The 16,231-nt window shown below is 42.2% G+C and overlaps 1 protein-coding gene across 1 annotated transcript in view; it reads right to left on the reverse strand.

Moving 5' to 3' along the window:
- Positions 1-936: 936 nt before the first annotated feature.
- LHFPL3 (LHFPL tetraspan subfamily member 3) overlaps positions 937-16,231 on the reverse strand; it is a 561,502-nt gene continuing 546,207 nt past the window's right edge. The window contains exon 3 of the mRNA XM_068550425.1: positions 937-1,326. Within this exon, the coding sequence (XP_068406526.1) occupies positions 1,298-1,326 (29 nt within the window). The 3' untranslated portion in view covers positions 937-1,297. The remainder of the gene's footprint in view (positions 1,327-16,231) is intronic.

Below are 16,231 nucleotides of genomic sequence, written 5' to 3' on the forward strand. Positions count from 1 at the left end.
TGTTGTTGCATATTGGCAGGATACGTGGTGAGGGTGATGGCGGGGGAAGCCTGGGAGCAAAAGATTGTTGAAGACAACTGATCATTTGTCACTACTTCTAAATGCCAACCAACTAAAAAACAATTGAGTTTTCTTGAAACCAACATTAGTAAACAAAAAGGCAACTTACTCCTATCAAGTTTCTTTGACCTGTATAAGTTTATATTCATTTATTTCTAAGGCTATTAAATTATTATTTATTTTGTTAGTACCACTTACTATCATTTAGAAATGGGTTTAATGGAATGGTGTTTTTTTAAAATAAAAATGAGTGCCTGTCAGTAAGGGAAACAAAGGATATGGATTTCTGATGTTATGTATGGCAAAGAAATAGAAAAAAAGAAGGTATTTTAGATGCTATTTATAAAGTATATTAAATTCCTATGCATATATTAGGGAGAATTAGAAAACGTGTTTATTTGATAGCAGCCTATACATTATATGTAAGCATCCAAGGTGAAAATGAGCTTTCTATATTTTTCAGAGTTCCTTGACGCTGTTTCCTGAAAGATAGGGAAATCTACGTTGCTCGGGAAACTATGATGTAAAGATGTACTTCCTGTGATATACAGCTTGATGGAGTAATAGTATATGTCAGAAACACTTTCTCAGTAATAACGTGTACAGACAGATTAAACTGAACGCAGACTTGGTAAAAAGTTTGAAGTGTTACATCTCTTAACCGAGTGGTTTTAACTAATTACACAGTGACATAAATGAACGGCAGACATGGGAACCAAAGGTCATGGCTCCTATGAAAACATTCACAGGCATTTTCTCAGATGCTTCCTCCATAACTGATGCTTGATCAGCTTCTTGGCTATTGAAATAGGAATAATTTAGGATGGACTGCCTTTTTTAAAATAATCTTTAAAGGTTAAAGCTTTTTGTTTTCTGTTTGATTAAAAAAGGACAGTTTACAAACTTCGGTACATATATATTTTACATATTAATTCTAGCACATTTATATTCCTTTTCCTTAAAATATTTCCTGAATGTGATTTCTCATGAATATTATCTGCTCTTATTCAATGATAGTTTCCGATGAGCTGGTGTTTAATCCGTGATCACATCTCCTTCCAGAACATCACTCCCATCTCTGCCGATCTCGATTTAGAAGGTGCTTTGACAGTGGATGCTTCACTCTCGCCCATATCCATCTTGGTACTCTGATCTCTCCCAAGCGTCTTCCTTCTCGATGTTGATGTACAAAAGCTGTTATTCAATTTGTTTAGCTGTTATTTGATTTGTTTTGTGCTCATTCTAGAGAATATTGGCTTAGCAGAACTGCAGAAGGGGGTAAGGGGTGGGGAAGAGAAAGACAAAAGAGAGAAAGAAGAAATGCATCATTTTCTGTCCTCAAGATTTTTGTGCATATTTGTCACGGAACAACCACACCAACAAATGGTTCCAATGCACTTTAGATTTGTTATCAAAAAAGACTGAAAAGTTTGAGGTTTCTGGTCCGTTAAACAAACAGCACAGTCTTCCTGGTGAGGGGATCCCCTGATAACCCAGACATGCATATTCCCTATGTGTGGGTGAAGATTACAGGCTGCTTTGAAAGAGCAAGGAAGAAGGCAAAATGATCCCAAGCATCATTGGCTTTTCTGCCTGGCATAGAAAATGTCTCCTTGAGTATTTTCCTTTTCCTTCCAAGTTTTACTTTATTATCCAATCAACATTATAACGGCTACAAAAAGAATGATTATAAAGATGAATCATCCATGATCCAATCACCTTGAGACATGAACGGTTTTCTTCCCATGTCTCTTTCTATTTCTTATCTAAATGTGCACTTATTTGGTATAGTAGGAATCACAGTATAGATGACATTTTTAACATTATATTAAAAACATTACATTTCCTGCGTTTGCACTCTGCATCATCAGCATCAGTTTCTCATGACTGCACAATATTCCATTCCATTCTCATTCCTCTCCAGTCCACGCTCAATATTACATTCTCAGTGATTTCACAAATGTCAGATATGTAGGTAGGTTTCTGTTTCTTTTGTTATTATCAATAATGAATATCTTTGCATATAAAACTATGTGTTCTCTTAAATTCTTTCTTTAGGACAAATGCTCAGGGGATGGCTGCTTTTCCTTTTCTCCAACATATTAGTGACTGTGCCTATATTGATAGAGACCACAAACAGTATGATCGACTCTATTCTTTGGATGATTTTCATAGACTTTGGCACTGTTAACCAGGGCTTAAGGGCATGTTATATATTGTGAAGATCGGTCAGTGCACCTAGTTGGCCAGACTGGGGCTGAAAGAAAACAGCCTGTTGGGTTTTGCATCACAGAGCACTTAGAAACACAAATTATAATAAAACAATTGGCTCATTATTCAGTTTTAGTCCTCGTTTCACATCTCAAGATAAGATTATGCTTTTTGAATAAGTGCTAGGGAAACCTCTGATTCTGTCGTTGTGTCTAGAATTTATCCCCTTGTTGTTTTCCAACATGCTTTAAAAAATTTTAATGCACTTTATGATTTTTAACGAACTTCTCTCAGTGAGAGAAGTTGCTGTAATGTACCCAGACTACACAGGGGATAATTGAAATATGATCACGTCATAATGATGATTAGTCTGTAATGATTCTGTGAGCTTGAATCACGCTGGCAGAGTGATTTGTTCAGATAAGCAACATAAGGAAGCCATCCGTGGATTTTACACAGTGCTACAGGCACTTCTGAACTTTGTGTGGTCTCTGTTGCCTTGTCATGGAGGTGCTCTTGCTCGATGGAATCCAAAGTTGGGCTTGTGGGTCCATGATTCCACTACTCCAGCATAATTCACTCACTCTGCATAGTTTTCTATTTAAAATCCACAAAGCTGCATGCCTGGGTTTTCAAGTAAGATTTGTGAAAGGTGCTAGTGGGGGAGGGGGAGGGGGAGGAGGAGTGGGGTTGTTAAGTGTAGGAAGGAGAACAGGGAAATGGGCGATGAAAAGTGGCCGTGCGTGTGGAAGAGAAGGTAGTCCCGGGAAGTGCACTTCTCAGGACTATACCTGTGTGATGTAGGGCAAGAGGGAGGCCTGAGGGAGTCCCCATTGTCTTGAGGTTTGCAAATGAATAGACCCCTGATTTCATGATGGAAAAGCCTGACGTGGTGTGAACCATTTGTTAGCATCTCGGAAACAGAGACTCCGGCTTTCTCTTTCCCCAGCTCTAAGCTGCCTGATTTGGCTTTATAACATCCCATTGGGCTGGGAAGAGAGCAAACAGGGGTGGAAGGGCTTTAGATCAGGGCTTTAGTTCTGACACCCAAGCCTGGGGAGAAGGGAGCTTCCTACAGGGTAGGCACCTCCCTGGGAAGATCCTGAGCCTTCTTGTAGGAAGGGAACCTCTGTGGCCAGTCTCCCAGGGTTTCCTGTTTATGCCCCACCATCTGGGCCCATGGCGGAGGAGCAGACCAGGACAAGTCATTCATCACCAACCCTTCCCGGATCTGCTTTGGTCTTGGGTCACGGGTAGCCTCCGGGTAGCCAAATGCCTCACTGGATCCCTCGTTGTCATCTCACCATCGATTACTCAGCCCTTCCTTCTTTCAGTTCTCTTCTTTGTTGACCACTATCCACATTGGGACTATACTCCCCAGTACTGACCTTGGGTGGGGAGCTGAAGAGTGAATGGGAAAAGAGAGAGTGAAGCCTGCAAGCCAGGCCTGGACTAGGGGAGGCAAGTGGGGCTCCTCGGGTGTGAGATTTAAGGAGGTGCTCACTCTCAGGGTCGTGCCAATGCAGGGCGAGGGCCTCCTTAAATTCTGCGTGCTAGGCTCCTCATCTGCCTCACCCTAGCGCCAGTCCTGCTGCGAGAGCACGGGCTGCCCTGTAGGAGGCCTCCTGGGAAAGCTGGCTGGGCTGGGGCTACTCAGACATGGCTCCCACTGTGTATTCCTTCTTCCTAGTGCGCGATGCCACCATGCAACAGGAACCCTGGGGCATGTGAGAATTCTGCAGCCTGTGCCAGGCTAAAAGAGCCAGCACCTGTGTTCCAGGGTTGATCAGAACACCAACACTCCTTATACAAGACCAGGACAACACTTTGCCAAAGGAGTACAATTAGAATTCTACAGCAATCACTTAAATGGCCTGCACAAAGAATTTTCCACCTGAAAGCTTGGAAGGGGCTAGCCCTTCAAACAGACGTGTGAAGCCAGCAGGTGGAATAGGATAAAGGGCAGGGTTTCCCTCTCCAGATGTTACTGTCACTCCTTCTGCCTAATAATTCTGAGACACCAGGGCCGTTTGCAGAATTTGGTGGCAGCATTAGCATGGTTACACTGTGATCTTCGCTTTGTAAAACACTCTGCTTTTTTCAAAACTTTTGCTAACATTTCCCACGCACCATGGACGTTGCATAGCTCAGGGGAGGCGATTTAAAAGCTGTCATCTTCTCCCAGGTTTGTACAGAGCAGGGCTGAATAAATAAGTCATTCAATGCTGCTGTGGATCTTTGTTCAGCCGGGTTTGTCCTTGTAACACGTCATGGGCTCCGAGTCGCCCATGTTTCATTTCCAAAGGGCTCTTTGCAAACCCTTTACGAAGCTGTCATTTGAATCGCTGCTCACGAGAGCAGCATTTATAACGGCCACATTGTCCAGGCTGTCTAAATGCTGTGGTGTCGCTGAATTTTCTATGTGTTTGCCGGCTTTGAAAGGTCTCCTGTGATCTGCTTCTGCGTATTGTTCCTATCCGACCTATTCAGTTTGGGCTTGGAGCTCCCACTGTCAGGAGAGCTGAGGGGCAGGCACTGTCTAAGTGAGAAAAATGCTTCGTGGGGGTGGTCAGGCTTTTAGCAGAATAGCTTGCTGAATCTTTGTTGTGAAAATGAGTAAGGGCGGAATTCCAGGCCATTTTTTCTCATCGGCTATACAAGCTTAGTCATTTTCTCTCACTCTGTTGTTTCAAACTGTGCCCACCTCTGATAGTGCCTTCTGACACCCTTCATCTCTGGGAGGTTGAATACAGTCCCCTGGAAATAACATCTCACCATCTATACTCTCAGGTGGTGTAGACAGGATCTGCCCCACAGCGGGTGTGGCAGGGTAGAGCTGGCTGCAGATTCTCTGCCTTTCCTCTCCTTGAGAGATGGGGTCTATGCTCCCCTCCCCTTCAATCTGGGCTTTAAGAGTACTGGTGGTTTATTTTTTAACGTGGTAAAAGAAAAACACATAAAATATAATTTACCGGGGCTTCCCTGGTGGTGCAGTGGTTGAGAATCCGCCTGCCAACGCAGGGGACACGGGTTCGAGCCCTGGTCTGGGAAGATCCCACATGCCGCGGAGCAATTAGGCCCGTGAGCCACAACTACTGAGCCTGCACGTCTGGAGCCTGTGCTCCTCAACAAGAGAGGCCGCGATAGGGAGAGGCCCGCGCACCGCAATGAAGAGTGGCCCCCGCTCGCCGCAACTAGAGAGAGCCCTCGCACAGAAACGAAGACCCAACACAGCCGAAAATAAATAAATAAATTTATAAAAAAAAAAAAAATACAATTTACCATCTCAACCATTTTGAAGTTTACAGTCCAGTAGTGTTCAGTATATTCACATTGTTGTGAAACAGATCTCCAGGACTTTCCATCTTGCAAATCTGAAATTCCATACCCATTACACAACATCCCCCTTTCTCTTGGTAACATACCCCCATCCCTTAGTAACCACCATTCTGCTTTCTGTTTCTATGAATTTGATGCCTTTAGATAGCTCCTTTAAGTGGAATCATGCAGTATTTGTCTTTTTGCAACTGGTATATATTTTACTTAGCATAATGTCCTCAAGGTTCAGCCATGTTGTAACCTGTGACAGGATTTCCTTCCTTCTTAAGGTGGGATAATATTCCATTATATGTATGTACCACACTGAGTTTATCCATTCATCTGCTGATGGACATCTGGGCTGCTTCCACCTCTTGGGTATTGTGCATAGTGCTGCTATGACGTGGGTGTGCAAATACCTCCTCAGGACCCTGCTTTCAATGCTTCTGGATATATACCCAGAAGTGGGATTGCTGGATCACATGGTAGTTCTGTTTTTAACTTTTTGAGGAACCTCCATACTGTTTTCTATTGCACCATTTTACAGTCCCACCTACGGTGCACAAAGTTTCCAATTTCTTCACATCTCTCTGACACTTGTTATTTTCTGCTTTTTTGAGACTAGCCATCCTAATGGGTGTGAGGTGATATCTCACTGTGGTTTTGATTTGCATTTCTCTGATGATTAGTGATGTTGAGAACCTTTAGAGAACTGGCAGTTTCTGATTCCCCTGCTGGAGTGACCACATGGAGAGGCCTTGGTAGTATGTGGAGAGGGAGAATGGCCTGGCTGAGCCCACCTTCCCAGCCATTCCTGCAAGGGCCCCCCCTATGCATGAAGCCTTGTTGGACCCTCCATACTACTGATCTACCTGCCAAATGCCACAAAGTGACCCTAGTTGATGCTACATGGAGCTGAAGAACTGCTCAGCTAAACCCTTCCCGAATTCCTGATCCACACAATTGTGACATATAATAAAACTGGTTGTTAGTAGCCATCCTAATGGGTGTGAGTTTTTTCAACAAAACTTTGACAAAGTTTTAAGCCACTAAATTTTGGGATAGTTTGTCATGCAGCAAGAGATAACTGGAACAGTGGGCAGATGCCCTTTCTCTGCCTGTGGTTTGGATTTGCTGCATTAAATACACTGTAAATGACATGAACAGCTAGACAGCTGGCACAATGCTCACAGGTCAGGAAGAGTGCGCCATCTTTGGCTTGTGCGTCATCTTTGGCTTGTGCGTTCCTTCCTGACACATAATTTCTAGAGGAGCAATACCTGAAACCCCGTCCTCCACCTACTGGTCTATCCATAGCCTCTCTTTGGGCAATCATTGGTTTGTCCCTCAGGTGGTCTAACTGTAGGGCATTAGGATCTGTGCTGAAAATAAATGCATGCTCACAACATACTTTTGGGCTGAACTAAGGCCTAACACTGATTGTTGCAGGTTGATTAACACCAGCACTGTAGGTGATGAGAAGGTCTGAATTCGTTGTGATTACACGTATCGATATATGCCCATTGCTCATCTTTACTTGCAGGCTACCCTCCCACTCATCAGTCCCCATCAGCACGCTCTCTGGCCCCTGACTGCAGTGATGCGAGAAAACAGTGAGACAGGAAGCTACACACCAGTTACCAGCCCTTCGATATTCTCTAATGCCTTTTTACACCAACCAGAAAGGTAACACCAGTACTTCTTTCTGGGCTTTATAATTCAGCTTGCATCCACATTCTTAGTTGCTTGCAGCCTGGACTTTTCAATGGGCCTGGCTGTGACTGTACCTGCTAGGTGGCATCTATAGTTTCAGGGCTGGTGCCAGAGGCAGAGGGACGGGGAGTGGGCAGAAAAGGAAAGGAGGACGAAGTATTATAATCTTTGGCTCTTTTCACGTAGGACCAGTGACTATGTTTACATTTTTAGAACAGAAAGCAAGATACAAAATAGAAATAACTTACTCCTGAAGACTGCCACCACCCTACCTGTCATAGTTCATTTTGGTTTCTTTCTATCATATTTCGGTTTATTTGCTTCATAGCACTACACATGATCTGTAACTATCTCATGTATTTTCTTCTTTTCTGCCTTTCTCCCCCATGAGAATGTGAGCTCCAGGCCATCAGCACCTCCTCTGTCTTGCTCATGAGTGCACCGCCAGCTCCCAGTCCTGAGCCTGATGGCAGGTGATCAACAAATACTTGCTGAACGAATGGAAGAATTAAGAAACAGAAGAGCATCTCCCTCTCCCCCGCCGATAATCCACTAGGTCAGTGCTTCTCACACTTCAATATGTTTAAGAATTGCCCACGTAGCTTGTTAAATATGCAGATTTTGATTCAGCAGGTCGGGGTGAAGCCTGGGAATCTGCATTTCTAACAACCTCCCAGGTGATGCTGCTGTTGGTCCCACACTCTAAGATGCAAGGCCCTGGAATGAGCTCCCTGAGGAGAGACTGCGTCCTATTCATCTTTGTACTCTCAGCTCAGTGATGTGCTTGGTATGTAATAAGTGCTCAAAAGTTGTTTGTTGAATGAATGGCTGAAACCAGCCAGTCACAGGAATCTATGAAAAACCCAGCAAAGCAAATCTTGAGAGACCGGTGGAGGTACTCAGTGACCTGAAACCTCAATGTGGACTTTTTGGGGGCTTTCAATTCCTTCCACCTCCATTAAAGAGCTGGGCAGAGGGAGCCGAGGCGGGGGAGGGGTTCTCCCACCCTGAACCTACAAATAGAGATTTTAGCACTTGGTTGTCACAATAATTTTTTAAAAAATATAAATACACAGAGAGGTAGCTAAGAAATGAAAAATGTACAACCTGAGACAGACCTAGTACATCTTCTTTTTCCTTTCTTCACCTAGCTTCTCCTATTTTTTAGCCTTTATATTCTCTGCCTTTCTTTATCTCTCTTTTTCTTTCTGTCTGTCTCTTCCAACTTCATTTCCATCTGACATACTGATTCGAACACAGGAGAGTTGGAGGATAACTGTTCAAACTGTTTTTCTGACTCCTCACGCAAAGCTTTGCTGAGACGGGGCTGAAAATGGCCTAAGGATCAGGTCCTGGTGACCTTGCGCTATTCCTGTGTGCAAGGGACAATTCACCCTTGACATCAGGCACAACACTATCTCATATGACCTTTCCTAGAAAATAAAAAATTCATGAGGAGGAATTTCGATTGTTAATTCATGAACATCTCTTTTGTCTTCTTCCTCCCCTTGCCCCCCTGAAGGAATACTGTAGAATCTATTAAAAGCAAGGAAACAGGCACAATTACTGGTAGGCTCCCCCCAGCATGTTGAGAATAGAATGTGGTGCTGACTTATCAGTCCTAACAATAGTCACCGTCCGGTTTTAACAGGAAGCCATTCCGCACTTTACACAGGTTGAAAGGCTTTTAATAATGAAGTCCAAAGACACGCCCGTCAGAGGGGGAGAGTGTAGTACCCTCATTCTTAGTGTATTTCACGAGAACTCATAGATTGGGTGTCAATCTTACTACATCATCCCTGACTTAGTGACTTCTAAGCACTCTTCCGTGCACAGAAATTACAAATTTTTCATAATTGTGTTGCCTCTGCATTTCATGAACTATCCTGAAAACATGTGTGTAATGGGTTGTATCTGCTCGGCCCTACAAAAACGTGTAAGTTCATTCTGTCTTTGCAGATTGCCTGTGATGTGCACCACATTCTGGTTTAATGCTTATTCAATAATAAAACTCTTTTCCTTTTCTACTACTTTTATGGAGAGATTTTCTGGGTTGGGGGAAGATTTTGTTTTTAATCATATTACCCAGACAATGTATATTGATATATCTCTATTTGTGCATCTAAATGCTTTCTTTAACGCCTGTCCTCTTTTAGGACAGAAGTTACAATAGGGAAGGAAATGTCTTTTGAAAATTTCTCAGAGAGTGCTAGAATCAGTTTTCTTAAAAAGGGCTTTACTAACAATTACCTATTAAAGCCCAAATGATGCTCCCCTTTCTTCTTTCTAACTACTCTACAAGCTTCTATGAAATTATGGTAAGGCACAACTCTTTAAAATCATAAACTCATCCTCTCCTTCAGGAAGTGGTGAGGCTTTTGTTTCTTAGGATGTGGACCTATGGTCTTGAGTGAGTCTTTAGCAGACAGAGTTCAAGATCATGAGGCTTCACATGCGTTTATTACCACAAATTTAACAGTCTTGATCCTAATTATCCATATGGGTGTGGGTTGTAATGAAATAAGACATTCAAGTATGATGTATGCTTCCTCTCTAGACCAAAGGGAAGTGGACCACAGAGTCCATAAGGCAGTTTATAATCAAGATCTAATTCACACACACACACACACACACACACACACACACACACACACACACACACAGTAGCCCCTGTCAGAGGAGAAATCAAGAACTAATGCATTTGCAACATGGATGGATGTGGAGGGCATTATGTTAAGTGAAGTAAGTCAGACAGAGAAAGACAAATACTGTACGATATCACTTATATGTGGAATCTAAAAAATACAACAAACTAGTGAATATAACAAAAAAGAAGCAGACTCACAGACATAGAGAACAAGCCAGTGGTTGCCAGTGGGGGGTGGTGGTGCCATATAGGGGTGGAGGAGTGGGAGGTACAATCTACTGGGTGTAAGCCAGGCTCAAGGATGTGTTGTACAACACAGGGAATATAGCCAATATTTTGTAATAACTGTAAATGGAAAGTAACCTTTAGAAATTGTATATATATAAAAAAAGACCTAATGCACTTAGCAAATGTGTAATCCATCACTGATTGGCTGACATCAGTTAGCCACAAATGACACAGCGGTACGGAAGGGACAGAGAACAGCTGAATTGCAGAACATTAGAGCTTTTTAAAATGCAGAAAGGAGTGGACTGTTCTTCAGCATAGAACTTTGTAGAGGTGACCCTTTGCTGTCAGATAAATCCATGTGCTCAGCACCGCCCAGGAGGCCTCCCGTGGCCTCACCACCACAGCCTCTCCTCATGGGTTCCCCACTTCAGACTGTGCGCTGGCCTCCTGAATGTGACCTGCGGGTCTCGGAAGGAACTCTCCGGGCCTCTGCCCCTTCTGCCGAAACGCCCTTTCTCCAGTTCTCTAAGTGCCGAACCCCTCTCATGTCTCACATCTCATCTCAAAACACTAGTCCTATAGGATTAGGGCCCCACCCTTATGACCTCATTTAACCTTAATTACCTCCTGAAAGGCCATATCTCCAAATACAGTCATACTGGGGGTTAAGGCTTCCACGTATGAATTTGGGGGGATACAAGTCAGTCCGTAACAATGCCTAAGGCTCCTTTCAAGAAACATCTGAGATTTGCTGAGCATCTGCTGTGCACTGGGTGCCTGGGACACAGGGGACTATCAGAAGCAGCCCTTGCACTCACAGAGCTCACTGTCTAGCAGGACTAGGCAGGCTGGGTTAATGGATGACTGGCGCAAAATGGGGACCAAAAGAGAGAAGGGACGGGTCAGAAAATGCCAGGAGAAAGAAGAGAAAGTGACACCAGGGGTGTGCTTGCATGTAAAAAATACCATGTGAGGACACAGAAAGAAGATGGCCATCTGCAAGCCAAGGGGAGAGGCTTCAGGAGAAATCAAACCTGCCCACATCTTGATCTTAGACTTCCAGCCTCCAGAACTGTGAGAAAATATACTTTTGTTGAAGCCACCCAGTCTGTGGTATTTTGTTATGGAAGTCCTAACAGACTAAGACAGGTGTCAACAAGGCTAACCTCCACCTCTCCCCACCCTTTTTTTTTTTTTTTTTTTTTTTTTTTTTGCAGGTAAGCACTCTGAGACCTAGAGAAATGAAATTGCCCAAAGTCATCCAGCTAGTTAGCTGAAGACTTGAATTAACCTTCTTCTGACCTAGAGTGATGTTCTTTCTCCACTAGTTTTTCATTTTTTCTCCCCAGTGAAACACTTTTTTCAAGTGAATCTTTTAGGAATTCCAGTTCTACACATGAAACAGAACTCAGGGCAGCTGCCCCGATCAAGGGCCCAGAACCCCACTCTGCCCAATCTTTCCCCTCTTCCCCTGTCCCTCCTCTATATCACACCTCTGCAGATCTCCAAGGATTCATGGAATCTAGCGTGAAAAGTACTGCTGTACCCCACGCTGCCTCCTCCATACAATGTCACACATCTCTCAATTTGCCATGCTCTCTCTCTCACTGATGTAAGGCATTAGAAACCTGTTCTGAAGTAGGAAAGCCAACTGGGTCAGTAGAAGATAAGACAAGGCAGCCAGAGGATGGATGACTAGGATTTGTGAGATGGAAAGGTCACTGCAGTTGATTTGGCTCTGTCCTGGGGAGATGGTAAAGACCTCAACAAGTACAGCAGAATCATTCAGAAACCAGGTGTGCCCCTACCCTGGTCTGGGACTCATTTTCTAAGCAAGCAATATCTAAAACATACACATGGCTTCATTCCAAGGTGTACTGATGTTACAGTAAAGGCACTTTGCTGATGACCGGGGGAGAAAATCCCACGGCCTTGGGGATCTCTGCCGCAGAAACCGGGCTTTGTGAATGCTATATGGCCAAGAGCAGTGCCTCCTCTGGACCTTCTTGGATCTCAGTCACCTGGGTATTTGTGAATATGCAGATTCCAGAATCCCAGGTAGACCTACTGAGGCAGTATCAAGCCCCCCATGTGTACATTCAAATTTAAGGTTAGCACTTGGGCTTTGGAATCAGAGGAAAGTTTGAATCCCGGGTCGTCCACTTCTTAGATGTGGCCAAGTCATTTTACTTGCTATAGCTTTGGCTTTCTCATCTGTAAAGTGGATGTAATACCTATTTTACAAGTTTGTTTTGAGAAATCAAGGTCAGCATTAAACCCTCATCCTCCCCAGGGGAGAGAGAGAGAAGAGAGGAAATAGAGTCGAATTGAGAAAAGCAGTTTCTAAGACTTCCCTGTGAAGTTTCTCCTATTTTGACAAATAATAAAATAAGAAATCCACATAGTTTCTTAGTGCTTATTTGGAATTAAGCACTTTAAAATAACCCTTGAGGGTTTTATAGGCACTAAGGATAACATCCAAGTGCTGGAAATACAACTCCACTGGGGTAAGCATTTGGCTGGAAGGAGGAGGGAAGGAGGCAGCAGACTTAACCCCGGGAGAGGTCTGTTTGCTATTTTATGGACGTGGTCATACCCTGAGTCATACCTCAGGTCAGAACATCTCCCCGAAAAGCTTAGAAATCAGCTGTGGTCCTTGTTCTCTGTAAGACTACTGGCTGGGATTTTAAGGTTTCTCTACGATGATAAAAGCTACCTTTATTGAACACTAACTGTATGCCAGGCATGTACTAAGTGCTTTACATCCATTATGCTATTCAATCCCCACAAATACCCCTGTGGCAGGTAATATCATTAATTCCATTTTACTAGTAAGAAAATGAATTCAATGGTTATGACTTTGAGTAGTATACACCAATAAAGATAACAAAGAGCAAAGGCAAACAAGATCCACCTCTGTTTTCTCAACCATTGTACTTTGATATTACTTCCCCAGACATGTCTGAGTCTTGAGACAGTCTTGCCTGTCACTCTACTCCTTTCTCTGATCTGCACAGATGAGACTGGGGTCTCAGTTAATACCAGGTTGTGAGTGTAAAGTCCAATGAATGGCATTTAATAAATATTTGTAAAAAATGCTCTGAATATACTATCATAACAACAGAACAAAGTTGTACACATAAGATTGTTTATTATGGCAAAAAATTGAAAGTAAGTGTAATGCCACAATAGGAGATTGGATAAATAAATTGTGGTACTTTCCTACAACCATTTAAAGTGAATATAGACTGACAAAGTAATCTTGAGAAAGAACAGAGCTGGAAGTATCATGCTCCCTTACTTCAGACTACACTACAAAGCTACAGTAATCAAACAGCATGGTACTGGCACAAAAACAGAAATATAGATCAATGGAACAGGATGAAAGCCCAGATATAAACCCATGCACGTATGGTCAATTAATCTACAACCAAGGAGGCAAGACTATACAATGGGGAAAAGACAATTTCTTCTATAAGTGGTGCTGGGAAACCTGGACAGCTACATGTAAAGGAATAAAATTAGAACATTTCCTCACACCATATACAAAAATAAACTCAGAATGGGTTAAGGACCTAAATAGAAGACTGGAAACCATAAAACTCCTAGAAGAAAACATAGGCAGAACACTCTTCCACATAAATTGTTAGCAATATTTTTTTGGCTCTGTCACCTAAGGCAAAGGAAACAAAAGCAAATATAAACAAATGGAACCAAATTAAACTTAAAAGCTTTTGCACAGCAAAGGAAACCACTGACAAAATGAAAGACAACCTACTGAATGGGAGAAAATAATTGCAAATGATATGACCAATAAGGAGTTAATATCCAACATATATAAAGAGCTCATACAACTCAATACCCAAAAAACAAACCACTCGATTAAAAAATGGGCAGAAGTCTTGAATAGACAGTTTTCCAAAGAAGACATGACGAGCAGGCACATGAAAAGATGCCCCAAATCACGAAGCATCAGAGAAATGCAAATCGAAACCACAATGAGATAATCACCTCACACCTGCCAGAAATGGCTATCATCAAAAAGACCACAGATAACTAATGTTGGCAAGGATGTGGAGAAAAGGGAACTCTTGTATATTGTTGGTAGGAATGTAAATTGGTGTAGTCACTATGAAAAACAGTATGGAAGTTCCTCAAAAAACTAAAAATAGAACTACCATATGATCTAGCAATTCCACTCCTCGGTATGTATCTGAAGAAAATGAAAACACTAATTCAAAAAGATACATACACCTCAATGTTCATAGCAGCACTATTTACAATAGCCAAGATATGGAAGCACCCTAAGTGTCCATCAATAGATGAATGGATAAAGAAGAAGTGGTATATACATACAATGGAATACTACTCAGCCATAAAAAGAATGAAATTTTGCCATTTGCAACACCACGGATGGACCTGGAGGGTATTATGTTAAGTGAAATGAGTCAGACAGAGAAAGACAAATACTCTATGTTATCACTTATATGTGGAATCTAAAAAATAAAACAAACTAGTGAATATAACAAAAAAGAAGCAGACTCACAGAAATAGAGAACAAACTAGTGGTTGCCTGTGGAGAGAGGGAAGGGAGGAGGAGCAAGATAGGGATAGGGAGTAAGAGGTACAAACTACTGTGTATAAAATAAGTACGCTACAAGGACATACTGTACAGCACAGGGAATGTAGCCAATATTTTATAATAACTTTAAATGGAGTATAATCTATAAAAATTTTGAATCATTATGTTGTACACCTGAAATTAATATTACAAATCAACTATGCCTCAATTAAAAAATTTAAAAAGTAAAATGAATGTAGATCTATATTAAATGAGTGATATCCATGACATATTAAATGAAAAAAGCAGGTTATTAAATAGCATGTATAGTGTGATTCCGTTTGTGAAAATAAAACACATTTATATATGCATGGGAAAAAAAACGTGGAAGGATCTACCCCATAATGTGCTAATTAAGCTCTGAATGACAGATTTATGTGTTTTTCACTTTCTGTATTGTCTGTTTTGTTTTTTTTTTTACAGTGAGCTGAGCATGCATTACTTTTATAATTAGAAAAAAATGTGCTATTATCATTTTGGAAATTAAATGCCTTGAAAAGAAAAGGAAATTGAACATTCTACCATCTTCATAGTCTTCATGAATTTGTGTTTGTTTCTCCAAGAGGGAGATTAGGAGATGGTCTGAAACTCTGAGCACACCATAGGGATAGCTATGTTTGTATTTCTAAGCATCCCTTTTGCTACCTCCACATATAGTCAATATATTTTTCAATATATCACTCAATACATTCTTGATGAATGAATGAGCACTGGAAAGAAAATCTGTGATCGATATGCACAGTATTGCCAAAGAAGCACAATTTCATAAGGAGTGGAAGAAGCCATAACAATGGAAAAGAATAACTTTCCATTTCTTTTTCTTAGATTCCTGGTAGCAGGATTAACTTGTGTTCAAAGTAATTCCATGAATGATTTTACATCCTAGAATCAAGGCAGACCAGGGTGGTAACTGTTTAAGTCACTGTAAGAGCTGCTCCCAACAGACGTTTCCCATCAACCTGTCTATACTATATCTCTCTTCTTCGTTATTATTGCCTTTGGAGGCTGTCATAGATAGGAGGGCTGCCATGCCATTTCTCCTTTGTCCAGTACAGGTTCACTATAATAGAACATTCTTCTTTCACAGATAGGGAACAGATTTCCGGTTCTTAGAAAGGCTTCTTGGGCTTCCCTGGTGGTGCAGTGGTTGAGAAGCTGCCTGCCAATGCAGGGGACAAGGGTTCGAGCCCTGGTCTGGGAGGATCCCACATGCCGCGGAGCAGCTAGGCCCGTGACCCTGCGCGTCTGGAGCCTGTGCTCCTCAACAAGAGAGGCCGCGATAGTGAGAGGTCTGCACACCGCGATGAAGAGTGGCCCCCGCTCGCCGCAACTAGAGAAAGCACTCGCACAGAAACGAAGACCCAACACAGCCATAAATAAATAAATAAATAAATAAAAATAAACACGAATCCTGTGATCTTTAAAAAGAA

The sequence above is a fragment of the Eschrichtius robustus genome, chromosome 8 (genome assembly GCF_028021215.1).
Source record: "Eschrichtius robustus isolate mEscRob2 chromosome 8, mEscRob2.pri, whole genome shotgun sequence".
Classification (NCBI taxonomy): domain Eukaryota; kingdom Metazoa; phylum Chordata; class Mammalia; order Artiodactyla; family Eschrichtiidae; genus Eschrichtius; species Eschrichtius robustus.